Source organism: Bos grunniens, chromosome 9 (assembly GCF_055505025.1).
Source record: "Bos grunniens cultivar Pamir isolate PY7600 chromosome 9, Bosgru_T2T1.0, whole genome shotgun sequence".
In the NCBI taxonomy this organism is placed as follows: domain Eukaryota; kingdom Metazoa; phylum Chordata; class Mammalia; order Artiodactyla; family Bovidae; genus Bos; species Bos grunniens.
The window spans coordinates 99,681,427-99,703,279 of NC_141173.1; the positions used below are offsets into that span (position 1 = coordinate 99,681,427).

General features: G+C 51.3%; 1 protein-coding gene and 1 long non-coding RNA gene across 7 annotated transcripts in view; one reads left to right on the forward strand and one right to left on the reverse strand.

Annotated features, from left to right (window-relative positions):
• Nucleotides 1–7,982, forward strand: part of PACRG (parkin coregulated) — a 531,317-nt gene extending 523,335 nt beyond the window's left edge. For 3 of the 4 annotated variants that reach the window (XM_086318663.1, XM_086318665.1, XM_086318666.1), the window contains 2 exons: nucleotides 7,487–7,607; nucleotides 7,886–7,982. In XM_086318663.1, coding sequence (XP_086174789.1) covers nucleotides 7,487–7,607; nucleotides 7,886–7,961 — 197 coding nt within the window. In that variant the 3' untranslated portion in view covers nucleotides 7,962–7,982. Of the gene's footprint in view, nucleotides 1–7,486 lie in introns of all 4 variants that reach the window. The other variant, XM_086318664.1, reaches the window with a different exon arrangement.
• Nucleotides 1–20,654, reverse strand: part of LOC147366456 (uncharacterized) — a 40,367-nt gene extending 19,713 nt beyond the window's left edge. The window contains exons 1-2 of one of the 3 annotated variants that reach the window (XR_015133430.1): nucleotides 20,285–20,575; nucleotides 841–2,039 (exon numbers count right to left, since the gene is read on the reverse strand). This is a non-coding gene — a long non-coding RNA (uncharacterized LOC147366456). Of the gene's footprint in view, nucleotides 1–192; nucleotides 2,040–20,284 lie in introns of those variants that run through there. The other 2 variants (XR_015133429.1, XR_015133428.1) reach the window with 2 other exon arrangements.
• Nucleotides 20,655–21,853: the final 1,199 nt, after the last annotated feature.

Genomic DNA, 21,853 nt, shown 5'->3' on the forward strand with positions numbered 1-21,853 from the left:
AAAGTAAATTGGGTCTAAGCAAACCCCAAATAGGATATTTCTGGCAAAACAAATGTTGACAATTTAATCTAGGTCTTTAAATCAAAAGCTCCTTAAAAAACAAAATATATCTGTGTCTCTTCTCACCCTTCCTTAATTCAAATTAAAAGGTGAAAGATTCAAAGAAACCATAAATTCATAAGCATTATGAGCTATCTTCTTAATGAAATCTTTTTTATTGGTGAGTCATCTTTTTAGTAGATTATCTTTTGAAAAATGTTAGTTTTATTCCACTACAACTAACATTTCTGTCTAAATACCAACTAGCGCAAATAAGGAATTACTGTTTGCGGTCGTCTCCATTTCATAACTACTAAATCCAGTAAACCCAGAACTGGAAATGTGTTCAGAATCATCCAACAGAACATCTGTGATGGTTCGGCGTCACCAAGAAACATCTTATAAGAATAATATTTGCAATAGAGTCCACACACACACTCTGCAGACACCCAAACCCAGGCCCCAAGGGCTCAATTTCTCTACAGGGCAGATGACGTCATGCAGACCCAGGCAGAAGGTGTGCAATTTTAGCTGTGGCCGAAGCCATCACTGATTACAGGACTTAACAGGGAAAACCCCTTTCAATTGGACTTTAAAGCTTTTCAAATGGTTTAGTTAAACATTTGAGAAACAAACAAACAAAAAACCCAAAAAACAAAAAATGCGCTTTCTGATCCAGAAAGAAATGCCTTTGTTTCTTCTGTTAGTACTTTTTAAAATCGCACTCAGCATGGCTTCAGGCTGTCGGCGCTGTCGGGCACATGCGGAAGGACCGGCGCTCTCGTCTCGCACTGAACTCACCAGCATCTCACCTGGGGACACGGTAGACAGGTGTGTCCTCTGCGAGTCACTTGACGTCATGGGTGCTCTCACGCAGAGGAAAGCTCGGGGCTGGACTTGGCCTCGATTCCAGTTCCCACGCCGGGCACGCAAAGTGGCCACGCTTGTCAACACGTCGGACCCCACATCCAACGGCCGGAGAAGGAGGCGGTACACCAGAGGAGCGTGTCTCGAAGCCGTGTCACGTCACAGCCGTTCGTTCCGTGACTGTAATTTGGCCTTCGGCGCCGTGAGACGAGGGCTCTGCCTGGCTTCTCAGCCACTGCTGCCGAAGGCTGCGGTGAATGCTGTTTTGTCAGGTTAATCTGTTTATTTGTCTGAGATGTTTGCTAGTTTCCACTGGGTTGGGAAGATCCCCTGGAGAAGGGAAGGGCTACCCACTCCAGTATTCCAGCCTGGAGAATTCCGTGGACTGTAGAGTCCATGGTGAATTTCATGGTGGCCAAGAGTCGGACACAGCTGAGCGACTTTCACTTTCGCTTTTCACTTTCGCAGTTATTTCAAGGGCCCCCGTACACATAAGAGGTGACACAGACCACTGCTGTCACTGGCATGGCAGGTTACACCATAAAACCGGAGCTTCCAAAAGTTGGTATGTAGTGTGAAAAAAGGTGGATAACAGTAGCCTGGACCTCCGTTGAGTCGCTGCTTACCATTTCCGGATTCACTCTGGTGGTTTTTAATTGAGTTTCCCATGCTGGTGTTTTCTTGAAGAACGTCTGGTGCATCGGCTCTGAGAGGCCCCCAGGTCATGACGGTTTCAGAATGACGGGCGGGGTGGGCACAGCGCCCTCACCCTCGGACGCTCAGCCCATCCACCATGTGGAGGACATCTGCCTGCACTTCTGCAGGACTAGCGAAAGCGCTGCGTCTGTCTAGATCGTGTCCACTTCTTTTCTTAGTCACGACCAGAGACCATAGGTGGTGGTGGTGGTTTAGTCACTAAGTCGTGGCCAGCTCTTTGCAACCCCAGTGACTGTAACTTATCCTTTGGCGCGCCACTGCCTTCCCGCCAGGCTCCTCCATCCATGGGATTCTCTGGGCAAGAATGCCCGACTGGGCTGCCATTTCCTCCTCCAAGGGATCTTCCTGACCCAGGGATGGAACTGGCGTCTCCAGCGTCTGCTGCTTGGCAGGCAGATTCTTTACCACTGAGCCACCTGGGAAGCAGAAGGAATAGGTCGAGTTTATTAATTATTTCATTTGTTGGAACAGAATGAGTAATACTTCGGGTATGTTGAATAAGCAACCTGAAGTAAGCATTTGTGCGCTTTCTACTCCTGATGCCTCAAACACAGTTTTCACCTCCCTCTAGCTTGTGCATTACAGTTCATTTAACAGTATCTATACCCTTAGTCCAGAGAAGGCAGTGGCACCCCACTCCAGTACTCTTGCCTGGAAAATCCCATGGACAGAGGAGCCTGGTAGGCTGCAGGCCATGGGGTCGCTAGGAGTCGGACACAACTGAGCAACTTCACTTTCACTTTTCACTTTCATGCACTGGAGAAGGAAATGACAAGCCACTCCAGTGTTCTTGCCTAGAGAATCCCAGGGATGGGGGAGCCTGGTGGGCTGCCATCTCTGGGGTCGCACAGAGTCGGACACGACTGAAGCGACTTAGCAGCAGCAGCAGCATACCCTTAAGTGAAGTGGCTCTGTCGTGTCTGACTCTTTGCAACCCCATGGACTGTAGTCCACCAGGCTCCTCCATCCATGGAATTTTCTAGGCAAAAGCACTGGAGTGGGTTGCCATTTCCTTCTCCAGGATACCCTTAAGAGTATTGGTCAAAACACTGGAGTCAGAAAGATCCGAATCTGGATGTGACCCTCCTTGAGCATCCCGTGCCCTCCCGTGCTGCCTTCCGTGGCTCTTCCTGTCCTGGGACGAGGGGGCTCGGGAGTCTGGCCTGCCATCACAGAGAAGCATTCTCTCAGGACAGTCTCCAGTGGGGTCTGAGCAACAGGACAGAGGCCAGCTGCACGGGGCTCTGGGCTGGGTCCATAGCCCAGACTCAGTCTGGTGGCATAAACGTGACCTATGGGGACCTTGGCCAGCTCCCCAAAGGCAAGAGCCTCGTCTTTTCCATCTTGCATGAGCCCGCAGGGCCTCGTCTCGTGCTGTCTACCAAGAGCCCATCATCCTTCAGAATGGCCAGAGGTGCCACCAACGGCAACTTGGGAAGACCGTGCTCTGGCCACCAAAAGTGTTCTTTTTCCCACTTGGATTTTGTCTTTTTTTTTTTTTCCCTGCCTTTTTCCTGTAATAGTAGTAACTAAAGAAAAGAAGAAAGCTTCTACACAGTATAAACTGTAAAAATGCTAAGAGACTGTTTCATCGAAACCCTCCATGATATGGGTCCGTGGCCAGGCCAGGCCCCCTGCCTTGCAGATCCACACCTGTGTGAAGGTCCGATGCCTTGGCCATGCCTTGGGGCAAGGGGGTGTGATGGTCACTTCACAACCATGAGTTCATTCACTGGGAGGATGCCCTTGACAGCAGAAAGACTGGGACACACGTACCAGCCAGTGCTGACCAAAACGGCCCTGAGGAAGAGAAAGCATCCAGGTAGGGGCTGTTTAAACAGGCTTAGGTGGAAAAGGAGGCTGCCCACGCTTCCACATTCTGCCTACACAATCCAAAACCACTTCAACGTTCAGAATGACAAACGTCCTCAAAATGTTGGATTGTCCAAAAAGTTCCTTGGGGGTTTTCTGTACCAGCTTATATAAAACTCCAAACAAACTTTTTGGCCAACCTGATAATTCCTAACCAAGAGACTTCCAAGCAGTAGGGTCTCGTCTCCGGCACACAAAGACTTCCAAGAGGAGAAAGGAATCCCTGGTTCTAGTCTACCTGCATAGTATTCCCTTAGAAATGCAAAGTCTGGTTTGAACTGTTGTTACAGGTCCTGTTTGTTTGGTTAATCAGTGTGTCTTTCCAGCTATTGGACAGAAGATAGACTCCTAGCTTCCTGAATTGAAATGTCATCTTCCTAACCAGAATTGATGATTGTACATAACCACCTGGGTTGTTCTTAAAGCATCCTATTCTCACAAGCGTGTCTTCTGCGGCATCGTACGTATTTAAAATGATGAGCTCAACCTAACCGCCCAAACTCAGATTCTCAAAGAAACTGACTCCAGAGCAGTTCTGAAATGGAGACCGCCCCGCTCACCTGCCCCAGGACGTGGCCTGACCCTAAACCCTGCCTGCTCATTCCTCCCACGCCCAAAGGAAGGGACGGTGCTTCTTTGTTGAGCTTTTTCCTCCCCGAGGGATACACATTCTGCAATCACAGAATATTCCAACTCCAACTCCCTTTCTGAATAAGCAACTGTTATTCTGCTCTGTTCTTTTTATCACTTGGTTTATGCACTGCTGAGAAACAAAAAAGCTACATAGTTTTCTTACTCCTACAGTTACATATTTTTTAAGAAGTAAGAATAGGTCACTATTGAAATAAAGCGTTGCTTGTCATGGTAGCTTTCTGGGAGGCAGCGGGACAAACAGGGCGTGTTAAGCTTTCCGTTGTGTGCAGACTTTCCCACCCCTCTCTGCCCCCACCAGGAAAATATGTCTGTCCCGTGATCTATTCAGTCCTTGACCTTTTGACTAACAGGCCAACAAAAGGCGCCATTTATTGGTGATTAATTTACGTGTCTTTGTCCATCAGGAACTGGATCAAGGCTGTCACAACTCAGCACCATCACCAGTTACACTCGCCACCTGCGCCTGGGGCATTTTTGCCAGGGCTCAGCAGGCCGTGCAAACCTGCATCCTGTCAACTCCCCCCTAAGTCCACCTGTTTCGTGAGCAGGGGAGTTCAACAGGAATGTCATCCGGGCTCGGGGTGGGGGGCCCTCAGGGACCAGCCCAGACACTGTCGCTGGCCTTCCTTCAGGGCCCCCCTTGGAACCCCGGGAGCCGACCTTGCCCCTCACACACGCCTTCCTCCCCGTCTCGTCACACATGTGACCTGTTTCCGGTCCTGCTGCATCTTTCTTGGACTGTGTTGCTTTGGCCTCCTCTCTTGTGGAACTTCTTCCTTGGCGTCTTTTCCTCTCCCCTGTAATGCACATCACTGACCCCTGCCCAGTGCACACACACACACATGCTCACAAGCTTCTTCCTCATTGTGTCTTTTCTGTGTGTGCTTGGTCGTGTCCGACTCTTTACAACCCCCTGCACTGTAGCCCGCCAGGCTCCTCTGTCCATGGGATTCTCCAGGCAAGAATACTGGAGTGGGGTGCCATGCCCTCCTCCAGGGGATCTCCCTGACCCAGGGATCGAACCTGTGTCTCCTGCATCGGCAGGCGGGTTCTTTACCATGGAGCCCCCTGGGAAGCCCCTTCTTTCTTAATCCAACTCCAAACCTCCTCGTGTTGGAAACCCCCTCACATGGATGGATACCATGCTGTCCTTGGTGGGAGATCCTGACTGCACTGACTCTCTTCTCAGACCACCTGTAAATCTTGTTTTGATTTTAAACTATTTAAGTATTCATCTGTATATATTTTTAAAGTTTACCTTTAGCTGAAAAACAACCAGGCAAGAACTCTTTGTTCAAACATCCTATCTCTTGTTTATTCTGTACAGCTATCATGTATGAATATTTTAGACGATCAGCTACTCTGTAAATCAACCTTTAACTTAAATCCAGCTTTCTCCATCACAGCAGAAAGGCTTCCACCATGAGAAGGGCAAAATCCACCTTATGACGATGGCTTTGCAAGCCATTTTAAGTTCATTCGTTATGAAAAATGGATATGCACTGTAGCTGTGTAACTCATAACCTTTCTCTTTCAGAAAATTAGTAGTATTTCTGCCTGCCCTCACCCCCCACCAAACAAAACTAATCAGGAGAACCATGTCCTTTCTCTGCGTTACACAAGACAGTGATATTTCTCTAACAAATTTCTGGGAAAATCAAGCAAAAGAGCTGCTTATCTGTGCTGTGTGGGATTGTAATTGTTACCTTTATTACTGGTCTGAACCAGTACTCTGTCTTCTTTAAAATGTTCAAAATAACTGGGGAAAAGCAGCTTTGAAATGCCATCCCCCCCCCTCTATTATTTTCACATTCAAGCAAGCTAAGCATTGGGAGCTGAATTGAAATCTGAATAAAATGATTGGATCCGGGAAAGTGCACATTTTCCAGCTGTAGCTGCTCTCCGCATAGCGTCCCCGGCATGAGCCCTCGTCCTCACCCCCTCCTCCCAGCCTCTCAGCCCAGCCCGTGGCCCTTTCCTTTCGTCATGGATCAGGTGCTGTAGTGTCAGCAAAGGCACAAAGGTGACTCACTTACTGGGAGAATGAGCGGTGTTGAAGCCTTTAGAAATCTTGGCGGGAAATACAACTCACAGGCCGGTCATGACTATTCCTGGGCTTCCCTGGTGGCTCAGATGATAAAGAACCGGCCTGCCGATGTAGGAGATGCAGGTTCAATCCTTGGGTCGGGAAGATCTCCTGAAGGAGAGCATGGCAACCCACCCCAGTATTTTTGCCTGGGAAATCCCACGGACAGAGGAGCCTGGCGGGCTACAGTCCACGGGGTGGCAAAGAGTCAGACACAACTGAGCAACTAAACAACAAGGACTATCATTAGGTGGAATTTCTGTTCTCTGGATGGGAGCAGACCCCCACGCACCCGGGTAACCTTTCAGGTGGGACGCGATCAGATGCTTCTTATCCAAACACTTTGAGACCATGAGACCCAGGCTCCCACCCAGGCCGTGGATGGCCAGTGCAGGAACCCCTTCCTGCAGAGTCTGAGAGGCAGCTGAGCGCTCACTTCCAGGCTCAGGGAGGTGAGACTTCGGCCGGGTCCTCCAGGTGCGCCCCCCACCCCCGGGGCAGTCCGCCTGCCTGGACTTAGACCCCAGCACCAGCAGAGCTCCCGTCCCTATGAAGCCGTAACTGAGGACTAGGATCGGGGCGTTCAGGAAGAGATGAGGAAGAGACGGCAGGCACAGCCATCCCCGCTCCCAGCTGCACCCCCAGTGATAGGGAGGGGCGGGGGTACTAGCGGAGGCTGAACACCGGGATTAGTGAGGCCGGGAGGGGACAGCGTGCACCACGCAGATGCAAGCCCCAGACGTGGGCATGGGCTAAGGCCTCCGCTGCACCACGTGTCCGTCTGTGATCACGCAGAGCCAGCACCGTCGTCTGACCATGGGCCCTTCCTTCTAACTAGGCCATTTCAGGGCTTTGAAGAAGCCAGCGTCCGGGAGAACACTCTTGATGTAACTACCGGGTCCGAAACAGAGTCCTTGACTTGTGAGCTGTGCTGTAACTGCAGGTCACCTGGTTTTCATTTACGCCCTGATGTCTCCAGCTGAGATGACTTTTCAGAACCTCACTTTTGTTTACACTCTGCTGACCTTTCATCAGTTCCCTTCTAGTGGGATTTTGTGTTGTGGTCTATCTGTCACCACTCCTGAGACTCTACCAGCATCATGTCAAATGATCCGACATTGACAATGTCAAACATTACATGCTTGTGTCTCGTGGCATAGGCCTTGGAGACCAGTGCCTAGACCCATGCATAGGACTTTTTGGGAAAGCGCCGCGTAGTAACGGGCCTCTCTGTGTGTTTACATGAACCAGTGAACTCCGGGGATGGCATTGACTACAGCCAGCAGAAGCGGGAGAACATCGGCGACCTGATCCAAGAGACGCTGGAGGCCTTCGAGCGCTACGGCGGCGAAGACGCCTTCATCAACATCAAGTACATGGTCCCCACCTACGAGTCGTGCTTGCTGAACTAGCAGGGAGGCAGCTGGGCTTGGGCGGAGGGGGTGCTCCCCAGGGTGCTCCCCACCACCCGTCTCTGCCGCTGCTAGCATCTCCTTATCCGCAACTTCGGCCGCTCAGCGTTTCCACAGCTGCCGAAACAGCGGCTCACGGGCCCTCGGATTGTTAGCCCTGTTGAGAGCAAGGCTTTCCCATACATAAATAGTGCCTGTTTCTTAGATTACAATAGTGTACTGTGCTTATTTGTTCCAGGAGAAGAATCGCTTCTTTATCCAGTTCGGAAAGAAAGCAGGAGTCCGAGTTAAACCTTCGGTTGTATGGACAATAAAACTATGATTTTCGTACGCAATTCAGCAATTGTGTCTGCCTGCCCTGAGGGTGATGTCAGAGGTTGGAAGGGGAGTGTTTAGGCCGACTGCTTAATAGGTGTTGGTCGTGGAGCCGGGGCCCGTTCAGTAGCACCTCCCCAGCAGCTGGGTAGAACAGTGTGCTTTGACACTTGATAGAACAGTGGGATCTATGCCCCTATTACAGGGGGACAGTTTCCAGCGTGTTCCGAACCTCGATTATAAACATAACTGATGCTTCTGGCCCACCAGAATTTGCAGGGCTTCCCAGCTTATACTGGGGAGGGGGGCACAGGGGAGGGGGCTTGGGTAGGGTATGAAATGCCACGTGGCACACGCGACTGTTTTAAAACGCTAGCTTGCTTCCTTGTCCCCCGTGGTTCGACATTCCTGCACCCCAGGACCCCGGTGTAACTGACAACACGCTACCCGGCAGGCGGTTTGGGGCCTCTCATCAAGATGACTTAGGTGTATTGTAGCGCTCACCCCTGGGAACAAGTCAAGTCCTTTTCCTCCGCAGGTCTCCTCCCGCTGGTGGGTTGGGTGGGTTCCCATAGCACCTCTCGCTGAGTCTGACGGCGCTGTTTGGGAATTTTATTGAGATTAAAAAAAAAAAAAAAAAAACACATGAACTGCTTCATTCAACTGAGAAAGCAAAAAGGTGCCCAAAGAGAGGCATGAGTGTAAGGTGCCCAGACAAGGGCCTGCAAGGTGCGGGGCAGTCAGCTCAGAAAGCTTCGGGGTGAGGGACCCCGATTCCACGTGCCTGCGAGCTGCCATGGCTGCCGGCGGTGTGGGCCAGGAGGGTCTTGGTCTGCAGCGAAAGCAGCACCTGCACAGAACGGAGGAATTGAAATGTGTCCCTGGAAAGTGAGCCCTGGCCCCCAGGTGGTTGTCCGTAATTATTGAAGACACAAGTGTCCAGAGGCAAACCCCGAGTTTGAAAACTGGTTCAGTATTCATCTTCCTTGGTGCCGGGCTCCGCATATGAAATCTAGCATCTGAGTAGCTACCACCTAGTTCCCGAAGCATTTTTTTTTTTTTTTTTTAAGGATAAATGGAGATACATGACCGGGTAAGACAAATTGGCTTTCGGGTATAATATCAATACTTGGAAAAGACAGAGCTAGAAGCAGACAGAGAGAGGTTAAGACAGGTTTTTCTCCAAACTATGGTGTTCCACTGTACCCAGCAGCCGTCTCCCTGGCATCAGCGACGTTTGAAGTGACCCCTAAGTCCCTGATACTGTCAGTCAGAAGGATGCCGCTGTCGGTGCCTTCGAATGTTCCTGCCAGAATTTCCTCCACGGCTCCATCGGGACTCGGGGACCAGCCTACGGTCCCACTCTCTCTCCTGCTCGTGAAAACACCTGGAGTAGAAGCGAGGAGACCTCCCAGCCTCTGAGCCCAGAGCCCTAACTCTGGTGTGAAATTAAAACACGGAGGTTCCTTTCCCAGCTCTCTGTCACTTATTAGCTGTGCCGCCTCGGGCACGTAATTTAACTTCTCTGAGTCTCCAGTTTCCTCAGCTGTGGGAACTGAACGTGGAGATTACTCTTACCCGCAGGAAGGTTCTAAGAACTAGAGGTGATCTTACTGAAATACCTAGCATAGTTTCTTACACCTGTTGGTCTTTACTGTAAAGGAATAAGACATGAAAAATGACCAGCTTCCACCCCAGCAAAGCAATATATAATTGGGAAAATCCTCAGATGATATGGTGCCTCCTAGAAAGCAATGGTGAGCTCTTTGTCATAAGAAAATAATTTTGCAGAAAACCAAAGCAACTACAGATATGGCAGTGGTCTCCAGAGATTTTTTTTTTTTAATGCATTGTTTTACTAGTATAGAACTAGGAATGGCTGCCTTTTCTGTCGTCTCGATCCCAGGTGGCTTCCTCCCTGTCTGTAGGGACACACAGAGGAAAAGAGTGGGTGGAGGTGAAGGGGGAGAGAGCCCCAGGTACCCGGGGAAGTGCCCCCCCCCACCTCGTGGTCAGCCCAGGTGGGCAGGTGCCTGAAGGCATCTCACACCACATGAGCAGATGGCAGAGCTCAGAGCTCAGAAATCCCTGAGCAAAGGCCCTCAACGGGCTGCTAAACTCAGGGAACATGGGAGAAGCCCACCAGGAAAGGGAAACTAAGCTGGAGGAGAGATGCTTAGGAGCAACAAGACAGAGGAGGCCCAGAACAAGGACTTCCAACGTCTGCGCGAACATCAAAGAAGGTGGAAGGCGGGAAGCCCAGAGCACCCCAGCTGCTTCTCAGATGGGTTGACAGTCTATTTGTGGAAGAAATACGCCGCGTGGAACCCTGGGCCTCCTGACGATTCAGAAGACAGGGAGCTGGAAGAGGAAGCCGGAGCGGAAGTGTCCGAGGTAGAGCACACCTCTCGGAAGAAGTCAATCCACGGGCCCGCTGACGCCTTCCGGAGGGACGCTTCATCAAGGCTGGCAGGATAACCAGGCTGCCACCTGAGAGCTCTTTCCCTCCCCAACTTATCCCTGTCCAAGGAAACAGCCTGGAGGCTAGAGGGGTGGAGCCACGTGCGGTGCAGGGGAGGTCCCCAGCGGACCAGGGCCCCTCACATGTGCCGGTCTGGGTTATTATAGCACTGGAGCTGCTGAGAGAGACGTCGGGGTTCACACAAGCCCACTGCCCCCTGCAAGTCGCCTCCGTGGGCACACCCTCATCTTCGAGGGAGGCTCCCCTACCAACCCCCGGCACCACCGCCCCGCCCGCCCCACCCCTCGCCAAACTGTACGAACAGCACATCATTTTACGGCCCAACTCTATCTGGAAACATCAGACAGAAATTCACAGTTGGAAAATTCTGCGAAATGGTTGCATGCTTGGAGAATATGGCCTTCAAAGCTGAAGTTTTCTTATGTAAACAAGCCTCAAGTTTTTTCAGGGTTTGCCTACACGCAATCTAGAAACAGGAGATGTTTTGGTGCAGGAGGAGGGACGTCCCAGAACACTGTCATTTAGAGAAGCCAAAAGGAAGTCCTCCTACTTCAATACCCACCACATCGCTTACTTCTCAGGCTATTCTGAGACATTCATCACTGGCCTTCTATAAGCAGAAGCTGGGAAGCTCAAAGACTGCTTTGAAGAAGTAATAAACCTGAGGAAATATTCCATGAACATTTTTCTAATCATAAATTCCTACTCTCTGATGGGATTTAAAGTGGAGTCAGAAAACCTCAAATGCTTTCAAAACAATTCTACCCAGGAAAGCATCCCTCTTCTAGAAATGTACCAGTGGACCAGTTTTTGAAAATTCTCTTTCGAAAACAAGAAACTTCGAGATCTAAGCTAGAAATGACCATGCTTCCTTCCAGTCACACCAAGACAATCCGTGTCCACAATTCAAATATTCGGCGTCTGGCAGGCTGTGCCCCAACACATAGCCGGCAGACCCGCAGTGCCCCGGCCAGGAAAGGCCACTCGGGTGGTGACCAACCCCAGCTGCCCCTCACCCCACTCAGTCCCCAAGAGGCTCTCACAAAACCACCCTCTTTATAAGATCCAGGAGGAAGGGCTTTCCTGAGCTCCAGCAACTTTTTTCCTTTCTTTTAAAATAAGAGATATTTTGTTTATTCCAATAATAAGATACTGGAAGTGAGTTAAATATCCTGGTTACTCTGTGCGCTGGACTCAGCATTTCTTGCCCTGATAATGAGCAGAGGAGGAAAGTCCATTTTGAAGTGGGAACTGCCAACCACTCTACTAGGCTTATTTGTAATCGGGGTGTCTTAATGCATCTGGTCCCATCACTTCATGGCAAATAGATGGGGAGAGTGTGGAAGCAGTGACAGATTTCATTTTCTTGGACTCCAAAATCACTGCTGATGGTAAGTGCAGCTATGGAATTAAAAGATGCTTGCTCCTTGGAAGGAAAGCTATGACAAAACTAGACAATGTGTTAAAAAGCTGAGACATCACTTTGCCAACAAAGGTCTGAATAGTCAAAGTTATGGTTTTTCCAGTAGTCATGTATGGATGTGAGAGTTGGACTATAAAGAAAGCTGAGCGCCAAAGAACTGATGCTTTTGAGTTGTGGTGCTAGAGAAGACTCTTGAGAGTCCCTTGGACTGCAAGGAGATCCAACCAGTCCATCCTAAAGGAGATCAATCCTGAATATTCATGGGAAGGACTGATGCTGAAGCTGAAGCTCCAATATTTTGGCCACCTCATGAGAAGAACTGACTCATTGGAGAAGACCCTTGGGAAAGATTGAGGGCAGGAAGAGAAGGGGATGACAGAGGATGAGATGGTTGGATGGCATCACCGACTCAATGGACATGAGTTTGACCAAACTCTGAGAGACAGTGAAGGACAGGGAAGCCTGGCGTGCTGCAGTTCATGGGGTCACAAAGAATTGGACACAACTTAGCGACTTAATAACAACAACAATTCAAAAAATACTCTAAGCATCCTCTCTGCTCTGCAGTGGGGGGAAAAAAAATAGTAGTACTTGGCTTAATCAAGAACACTTTCCTGCAGAAAAATGCATATTGGTGTGGAATCTGATTTGCCGGCTTCAAAGTGTGAGCATGTGGAAGCTGAATGGAGATCCAGAGCACCAGTCGGGCTTTGCTTCTGGGAAACCCCATCAACAGCAACAGTTTGTGCTGATGCTGATGTTAAAGAGGAACATAGGAGCCATAACCACCATGATACAGCTCGGCATGGGCTCCTGGGGAAGGAAGGACTCTATTACTTCTGCTTGCATGAAGCTGTCTGCTTGGATCTCACCTCTGGTGCAGTCTGCCTCTCTGGACAAGTTCTTTGGCCACCAGCCGGCTCTCCCATCACCCGTGAAGGATGTAGACAGACATGGGGCGGAAGGAGCTCTGCAAGTTGGTTCATTAGCCTTTCTCTATTTCAGGGGTTGATTTTTTGCCTCCTCGGTGGGAATATTTTTAAGGTATTTGGATACTTTGTTTTTCCTTTGCCAAGTTCCTGTAAATTTCAATCTGACTGAAAGGATCTGTTCTCTTCCTGTGTGTGGCAAGTCTAAAAAATGTATTTCGCTGGTTTCTTTTTTCACGTATAAAGTGTTGAGAAGTAGCCCCTCATCGTGCCTTCAGAGTATATTGTAGGTGCCGCCCCCTCCACTCAGGTAAGTGCAGGTGGCCCACAGCATTTCCATGGTGTTTTCAGGGCAACTTCGGGTGTTCCGATCCCGTGGATGTGCCAGCGGACCTGGGCTTCGGCACTGCTATGTTCCAAGGTAAACCCAGTTCCACCCAGTAAGAGACGGCAGCGCCCCCATTAAGAGCGGGAAAAGAGGGTGTGTGCTGTGTCCCCACCTGGTGACAGTGGCCAGGGAGAAGGGGCGAGTTCCCTTAAAGGTTAAGGGGCTGGTGGGTGCTCAGACCCACAGCTCCGGGTCCCTCCATGCCAGTCGCGCCTCTTCCTGACCCCTGACTGTCCTGGGCCTGGGCTCTGGCCTCCATCGCCTCCAGCCCCAGGGCTCCGGATGCCGTCTGTAAGCCCCCAATCCCCCAGTTTAGTCCCGACCTCCCTAAATTCGCACAGGCTGCTCCACCTGGATGTCCAAAGGCTTCTGAGACCAAAACCCCGGTTCCCTGCACCCTCAGTCCTCGTCCTCCCGCCCTGATGTGCCCCCCTCCACGTGCTCCAGCTTAGGCAGCGGGCACTCGCGTCACCCCTTCCTCAGCTGGAAACCCCAGAATTCCTGACACATCTTCCTGGGTCCTGATGCAGCCTGTCTGCCAAGCTGCTCCCAGGTCTGACCACGACCCCTAACACCTTTCTTCCAGCCCCGTCCACGTGGCCGTCACACCCAGATGACCAGCTCCCTCCGCACTCCTGGGAGCCAGGGCCCCTGGGGCCCAAATGCCGTGGGATCGCCCAGCTGCTCACAGCCCTAGACTCCCCAGTCCCACTGCGCTCCGTGCTCCTCCCAACCCTTGGCCCCTCCTGACCTGTCTCCTCCCTCCCGTCTCCCTCCCCGTGTTCCCCCAACGTCAGCCCTACTGACCTCGACTGTGACTCACAAGTGGCTTGGCGGGCGCTTCCCCAGGTGCTCTGTGGACCCGTCTCCTGAAAGACTCCCTCCACCCCCATGTCCTGCTGCCTGATCCCTAGTTTTCTTTACTGGCCTCAAACCCTCTGAGTACTGGACACAATGGACGTGTTCGCTTGCCTGTCTGCGGGGTGTGGGCTTCCGTGAGAAAAGGGTGATGGCTTGGTCACCCCGCCCCCCCCCCGTGTTCCCCTTACTGGGGGGCATGCCGAGGGCAGGGTGAGCACCAGGGAGCGGGGTGGGTCAGTGAGTAAGCAGTCTTATAGACCAGGTGCTCCACCCTGCAGCCAGCTTATCCGAGAGGCAGCGGCCCTGCCCCATCTGGCGGAGGAGGACCCACGGTTCCTCCAGTGTCACCCTTGGGGAAGAGGAATGATCAGCACCGAGTGAGACCCGCTGGAGACCTCAGACTGGAAAATACAAACAGACTCTGCTGTCCTGGGAGGAAAGCGAAAAATGAAGTCGTTCAGTCATGTCTGACTCTTTGCTACCCCATGGATGGTAGCCCGCCAGGCTCCTCTGTCCATGGGATTCTCCAGGCAAGAATAATGGAGTGGGTTGCCATTCCCTCCTCTAGGGGATCTTCCCCACCCAGGGGTTGAACCGGGTCTCCTGCATTGTAGGCAGACGCTTTTACTCTCTGAGCCACCAGGGAAGTAGCTCTTTAAAAAAACTGTCCCCCTGATTGCGTCCTGGGAGAGGCAGGCATTACTCCTTTTAAACCAAGGCAGAGGAAAGTATTTTAAATGTCCTCAGAGGCTCTGGGGAACACAGGTCCCGTCTGGCTGTTCACAGACAGCAAGTGGCCTGCGTGTGGTCTCAGGGCAGCTTGGACTCACTGGTTCCACCTCCCGAGTCCTCACTGGGATCCCCCAGGGGAGCCAGACAGGTCACTGGGAGCACCTCCCGTCATAGGGGTGTCCCCTGTGGGGAACATCGAGCACAGATGGACCCAGATGTCTGTTTAAACCCACGTCCTGCAGGAGGCTGAACGGAAGCAGCCTGAGTGTCCTGACCCTGCTGACCCCCAGAGTCACCCCCTGGCCCTAGCATGGTGTTCTCAGAGTGGGCTCCCTGGTGCAGCAACAACAGCCTCACCAGGGGCCTGGACGAGTCCAGCTCCTCGGGCCTGGGGCAGACCTGCTGAATGGACACTCCAGGGTGATGTCCAGCTTCCCTGTTTGAACAAGTGCCCCCAGGACCCGAGGTCTGGAAACCAGTGTTCCGAACCAAGGTCTCTGCTCTAACGTTGATTCCTTCTCTTCCCAAAGGCGAGGCTGAAAGTCGGTGGTCCGTGAGGGGGGGTCTCCACAGCCCTGTGTTCAAGCCGGGCCACTCTTGCTGTTTTCCACCAAGCACGAGGGCTCTTCGGGGGACTAACTTAATGTAGCTTTTAAGAATAATATGAAAGCTTCAACCCTAGTCGGGAAGCTAACTAAATTGTCCTTAGTCTAGAGAACGAATAATACGTGTACCTTAGAAAGATACGGTTTCAATCAATCAGTTACAAAGCCAATAGTAAAAACCTATCGTTTTTGCTTCAAGTATTATCGGGGGTGTGGCGGGGGGAGCTTAAAAAGTCTCACTGTTCAAGAAAACACTTCCAAATATTCAATGTAGTGTCATCTTTACATTTGAAACTTTTTTTTTAATGGAATCATTTATATTAATACACAAAGGAAAGTTTCTCATGAACTGCTCAAAACTCAGAGAATTAGGATCAGCAGTTGTTATAAAACACCGCGTGTGTGATTTTCCTTGGTAGATGCCCTCACTGAAGTCAGATTTGAAATTAACACTGTGTCTGTGGCCCAGGCTTAAGGCTCTGTGGGTTGGTGACAGCCACCTACAGCTGAAACTATGTCCCCACACAGCACAGCCCATGGGTGTCACTTGATTCAATGAAATGCAGAATAGGGCTATTCTAGAGCCAGGACTTTAAATGGCCTTTTTGTCTCCTCCCTCGTACATCTGGGCAGCAAACACTGCATTAAAATGCAGCAAGAAAAACGTCCCATGAAGAACTTTATTGACAAAAAGGTAAAAGTTTAATAACCCTTCAGTAGGCTCCATTCAAAAGGGGGCACTATGTGGGTAGGATTTTTACAGTTCTCATAGGAATCCTCCTTATTGAAAGAATGTTTTCAGTTTAGAAGGAACTCGACTGCAAAACATTCCTGAACTGTGACCATCTCTGCCTTAAATGTGATATATTTGGTGGATCTTTGTTTGCTGAGTGAGGAATAAACCTGCTGAAGTGATTTTCCCTTCACAACAAAAATGACCCAAACATTGAAACTGATGAAAACGCCTTATTGAGAGGTAATAGATGGAGCCTTCTGGTCTTGCCGGGCTAGCTAATAACGTCACCGCTAAGCAAAGGCCACATAGCTGACAAATACCACAGCGCCTCACAAGAGGTCAGAGTTCCGGCTGAATAACGTCTTTCTCTGGAAAATCTATCAGAACCTACAAAGCAGTTACAGCCCAGAGAGGGCCTCCTGTCCCCCAGCGAGAGGGGCCCCCATGAGGCTCCCCCTACTCGAGGGGGTATCGTGGGCCTCAACGGCACACGGGAGTCATACCCACCGCTCTCTCGGAAGATCAAATACTGTACTTTTCCCCAAAGGACGTAGAATCTGAATCCTAACAAGCAGGACGGGATCTCAGGGACTTTGCGACACTGCTGAGCTATGGTTAAAAAAGGAAGGTCTCCTGGGTGGGTGTACAAGGAGTCTAGACTGACTTGAAAAGAAGGAGATCCGATTCCAATCTAACCATTAAAATTATGTCCAGGGAGGGGTGTGGGGTGGGAGAGAGTTGCCAGCACAGCGAGTTGGCATTCAACTTTGATTCAGGTCAGAGTGTGTTAGTCACTCAGTCCTGTCTGACTCTTTGTGACCCCAAGGACTATAGCCCACCAGGCTCCTCTGTCCATGGGATTTCCCAGGCAAGAATGCTGGAGCAGGTTGCCATTCCCTTCTCCACGAGTCTTCCCAACCCAGGGATCGAACCTGGGTCTCCTGCATTGCAGTGGATTCTTTACCACCTGAGCCAAGGCCAAGGTTTAACTTGCAGGTCACCACCTCCCTCTAGATGGTGTTGACCTTCCAAGACAATTTCTGAGCCTGTTTCCCCACTTGAAAGACTACTTCTGAGGGTACTGAGAGGATTAAATGAGGTATCTTGTGACAGTCATTTAAAACTGTGCCTGAGACTTAATCTTTCAAAGGAAGACCTCCAGAATTACGAGGGTAGATGTAAACACAGAACAAATAATTTGTGTACACATCTGTGCACTGAAATCCCAGACACATCCATCTCAGAGCAGGTGTCCATCCAGAGCACGCCCATCAGCCCTGTGTTTCTGGGATGCAGTGTGGTTTTCAATGCGATGTGGGACCCGCATCCCTGAACAGAGAGAGATGCTACTCAGGGAGAAGCCTGTTTGCTTCCGGCTGAAAAGACCGAGGCTAAACCTCATCTGCCCACGCTTCACACCTGGGAAGTGATTTTTGGTGTTACTACAGGAGTCCAGACAGCGTTTATTTGCAGCCACAGTGGGCACAGACTCTGCGGCACTAACGTGTTTCTTCGGCATTTTATTTGTGAAAATGTCCACTCTGTGCCACTGCCCTGCAAAGACGTGTGTCCTCCCTGTGTGCACAAACACACACACACCTCCCAGCCCTCCTCCCGGCCATGTCGTGTCACCTTCTCTGCGCCTCCACGTCCTTACGTCACGCGCTTCTCCGGGGAACTTCCAGTCCCTCCTGGTCTTAGAGACCCGGGCACAATCAGTGGTTGGACCAACACGTCGCTTTCCTGAGAACCACAATCTTCCCCCCACCCCTTCCTGCCACAACCTCAGCTCGGCTGCCAGGAGCGTGTGGAGGACGCCAGGCCTGCTCCGCACAGCTGGGTCCACACCCGTGGTCTTCCCTGACTCGGGGTTGCCTCTACCCCCTTCTCTTCGGAACCTTCCAGCATAGCCAAGATTTGGAAGCAACCCAGGTGTCCACGGATCATGGATGGATAAAGACGTTGCGATTTACATACACAACAGAGTATTCCTCAGCTATAAAAAAGAATGACACCTTGTCATTTGCAGCAACAGAGATGGGTCTGGAGAGCGTTATACTAAGTGAAATAAGTCAGAGAAAAATAAATGCCATGTAATTTCACCTATATGTGGAATCTGAAAAAGAAAACAAAACGGGAAGACTCAACAGTTACAGAGAAGGGATGGATTAAAGAAGGCTCTTTAGAGGAACAGACTCCCAGCTGTAAGAGAAATCAGTCACAGGATGTCAAGTACCACACAAGGAATAGAGGCAGTGATATTGTAACAACGTGTGTGGTGATGGATGGTAACTGGTCTTACTGTGGTGATCACTTCATAATGTAGAAAAGTGTCAAATCACTGTGTTGTATACCTGAAACTAATATGTTTTTGCATGTTCATTATAATTCAATTTAAAAAGTGGGGGAGGGGTTCAGAGACGACGAGGGCGGGTCCAGAGTGGGTTCCCAAATCCGGTGGGAGGTTGGCCCACAGCAACTCCCCAGCCCCCAGCAACCCTCCCGTCGTTCTGAGTCCGTGGGATACAATTAAAATCTTCCGGAAGCCGGGAAAGCTGTGAAGAACAGTTTATGCAAAGGTCAGAGCACAGAGGTGAGGAGGTCTCCACAGCCCCCTCTGATGCCTCACTTTGCCTCCGGTCCTGCTGCCCCTCCACCTGCCCCAGATGCCAGCGTGCCCAGGGCTCCCGCGGGGCTCAGGCCGAGACGCACCCTGCCGGGGTCACAGCCTGCCTTCCATCCCTCCTCCGTCCTCCCCCTTCCAGGCCGAAGGCGGGGCCGCCCTGAGCAGGGACCCCGGGGACCAGCGTTTCAGCTCCTCCACCAGGAGCTCTGGCCACAAAACGGAAGCCTCTGGGCCTCCGTTTCCCCTTCTGTGAAGTGCGGTCATAGAGCTCGACCTTTGATCTCAAGTCCCTTCGATACCGGACTCTGGGACCCTATCCCGTGCTCCCAGGCTACTGAATAAAGTGGGGGCACAGTTATCTCGCCAGGGCTCTGGGCCACCCTGCAGAGGCCGGGGAGCTAGTCCCCTCCGTGAGGCTGCTCAAGCTCCTCTAGGGGGAAGTGGGCCCTGGCCCAAGGTTGTGCCCGGGGCCTGGGAGAGCGCCTCCGTGCCAGCCCGCGGCCCCCCGCCAAGGCCGCTTTCACCGCGGCTCAAAGGCCCGGGGCGGCCCGGGGCTCCGACACTTTCCCACAGCCCCTGTCCGCCGGGGCGGGCTCGCCGTGGCAGGCGCGCAAAGAGGCTTTGTCTCCCCGGAGCCGCGCTCTCCTGCCCCGCGGGCTCCCTCCTCGCCCCTCTAATCCTTCCTGGCTCCGGGCGCGCACACCCCGAGCAGCACCATCCTCTCGGCGCCATCTACCCACGCCCCTCCGCGTGGTCCCTGGATTCTCCAACCTCTTTTCTCTGACACGTCTTAGCATATCGGAAACGGCCGCTTTGGGGGCAGTTTCCAGGTCAGGTGAGGCGGAAGAAGGCACTCTATTCTACAGGAACAGAGGGCGGCTTGAGCCCAAAACAGAAGCAGGGGGCAAACGTTTATAACGTGACCCCCCCCCGCCCCCCCCCCCACACACGGAAGACAAGGCGGGCTTCAGGACAGCCCTCTGGGTTCTAAACTGTCTTCCTAACACCCGGCTGTTGCTGATCATTTAGTTTTCGCCCCCACGTGTTCTAATCCAGCGCTTACAGGTGGAGTGGAGTCCCAGAGGATGCGGGGTCCTCGGTCTCCCTTTCTCACGACCCTCCAGGCAGCGCAGGGCTGCAGCTGGAACACTCCACAGCGACTCTCAGTTCCCCCGCTTCCCCCACTCCCTTTCCCACCCCAGCTTCTTTTCCTGTTTTTCTTCTCCTTTTCCTGCCCTGGGGCCTCTCCTAAGGTCCGCGGGGACAGTCCTGGGTGTCTCAGCAAAGTCCTCCCACAGTGAGCCACTAATGAGCGGGGAACAGGTGCAGCACCAGCAGAAGGAGGAAAAGAAGCCGAGAAAATGGAACCGAGGTTGGCTTCCGCGTCTCCGTCACAACTGGGCAGGGAGGTGACAAGGGCTGTGCTGGGCTGCACCAGGGCCTGAGCTTCCTGGGGGCTCGGAGCTGTTCTCTGGCTCCAAGGAACCTCTGCCAAGGGGGCTAACAAATGATGCTCTCCATCGAAAGAATAAGATTCTACCTGAAAGAAAGTTCTCTGGTGCCACGATTCTCCAGGAGGCAAGCAAGAATCCATCCCTCGAGGCTGTGCGTCATTTCCTCCCTCTTCTCAGCTGCAGTCTCTGCACTTCTGCTCCCTCCCCCAACACACCTCTGTGAGCTTTCAGGCAGAGGGGTCCTCTCAGTCCTATGATGTATCAGAACTCTCTTCAAGAACATCATACAGAGACTTCTCTGGAGGTCCAGTGGTTAAGACTCTTCACTTCCCGTGCAGGCGGTGCCGGTTCAACCCCTGCTCAGGGAACCAAGAGCCCATGAGCCACACAGTGTGGCCAAAAAAATAGAAAGAAAGAGCATCATACACCCAGCACTGGCCAGAAACCCAGAGAGTGGGAATTTGGAATAACTGGATAAAAACACACGACTTTGCTTCTTGTCAAAGATCAATTCCTATCCATCTATCTTTGATAATCGTCACTGAAAGATGAGCAAAAAATTCAATTCATGTGGTAAATGCCTGTTTAACAAGTTACAGTGCTTTATTAAGGAAGAGAAACATATCAATTTTTAAAAGCTATGGTCAAAAAAGTATATGAATGGCCAGTAAGAACTCAAAAGAAGTTCTCATTATCATAAACCACTGGGGAAATACAAACTGGAGCCACACTGAAACGTCAGAGCAGAGCCACCAGACTGCAAAGAATAGAGATGCTGATGACACCAGCACTCCCTTCCACTGCTGGTAGGAGGGGAAATGCTACGCCCACCTTAACCAGGACTCATTAATTTCACTCCTGGATATCTACCCAAGAGAAATGAAAACTTCTGTGTACTCAGTTACTTGCACATGAATGTTCATAGAGCTTTATTTATCATAACAGAGAACTGGAAACAGCCCACACGTCCATCCACAGGAGAATGGATGGACTAACTGCAGTCTGTACAATACAACACTGCTCAGAGGAGGCAGTAAAGGGCTGACGCCCGCACGGCGGTGGGTGAGGCCCAACACCATGCGAAGAGAAGAGAACATGCAGTTGATTCCATGTCTGTGAGGGTCTTGCTGTTGTTCAGTCACTAAGTCGCATCTGACTCTTGGCCACTCCATGGACTGCAGCACACCAGGCTCCTATGTCCTTCACTATGTCCTGAAGTTTGCTCAAACTTTCGTCCACTGAGTCAGTGATGCTATCTAACCGTCTTATCCCCTGTCACCCTCTTCTCCTTGTGCCCTCAATCTTTCCCAGCATCAGGGTCTTTTTCAACTAATCAGCTCTCTGCACTAGGTGGCCAAAGTGTTGGAGCTTCACTATCAGTCCTTCCAATGAACATTCAGGGTTGATTTCCTTTAAGATTAATTGGTTTGATCTTCTCAAGAGTCTTCTCCAGCACCACAACTCGAAAGCATCAATTCTTTGGCTGTGAACGTCTAGAAGAGGCAAAATAATCTAAAGCAGGAAAAGCTGAAACAGTAGTTACCTCTGACTGGACCAGGAGTAACTGGAAAGGGGCACTTTATGGGGAACTTGATGGGTGATGGAAATGGTCTCTATCTTAACAGAGGTTAACAAGTGTATGAATATGTCAAAAG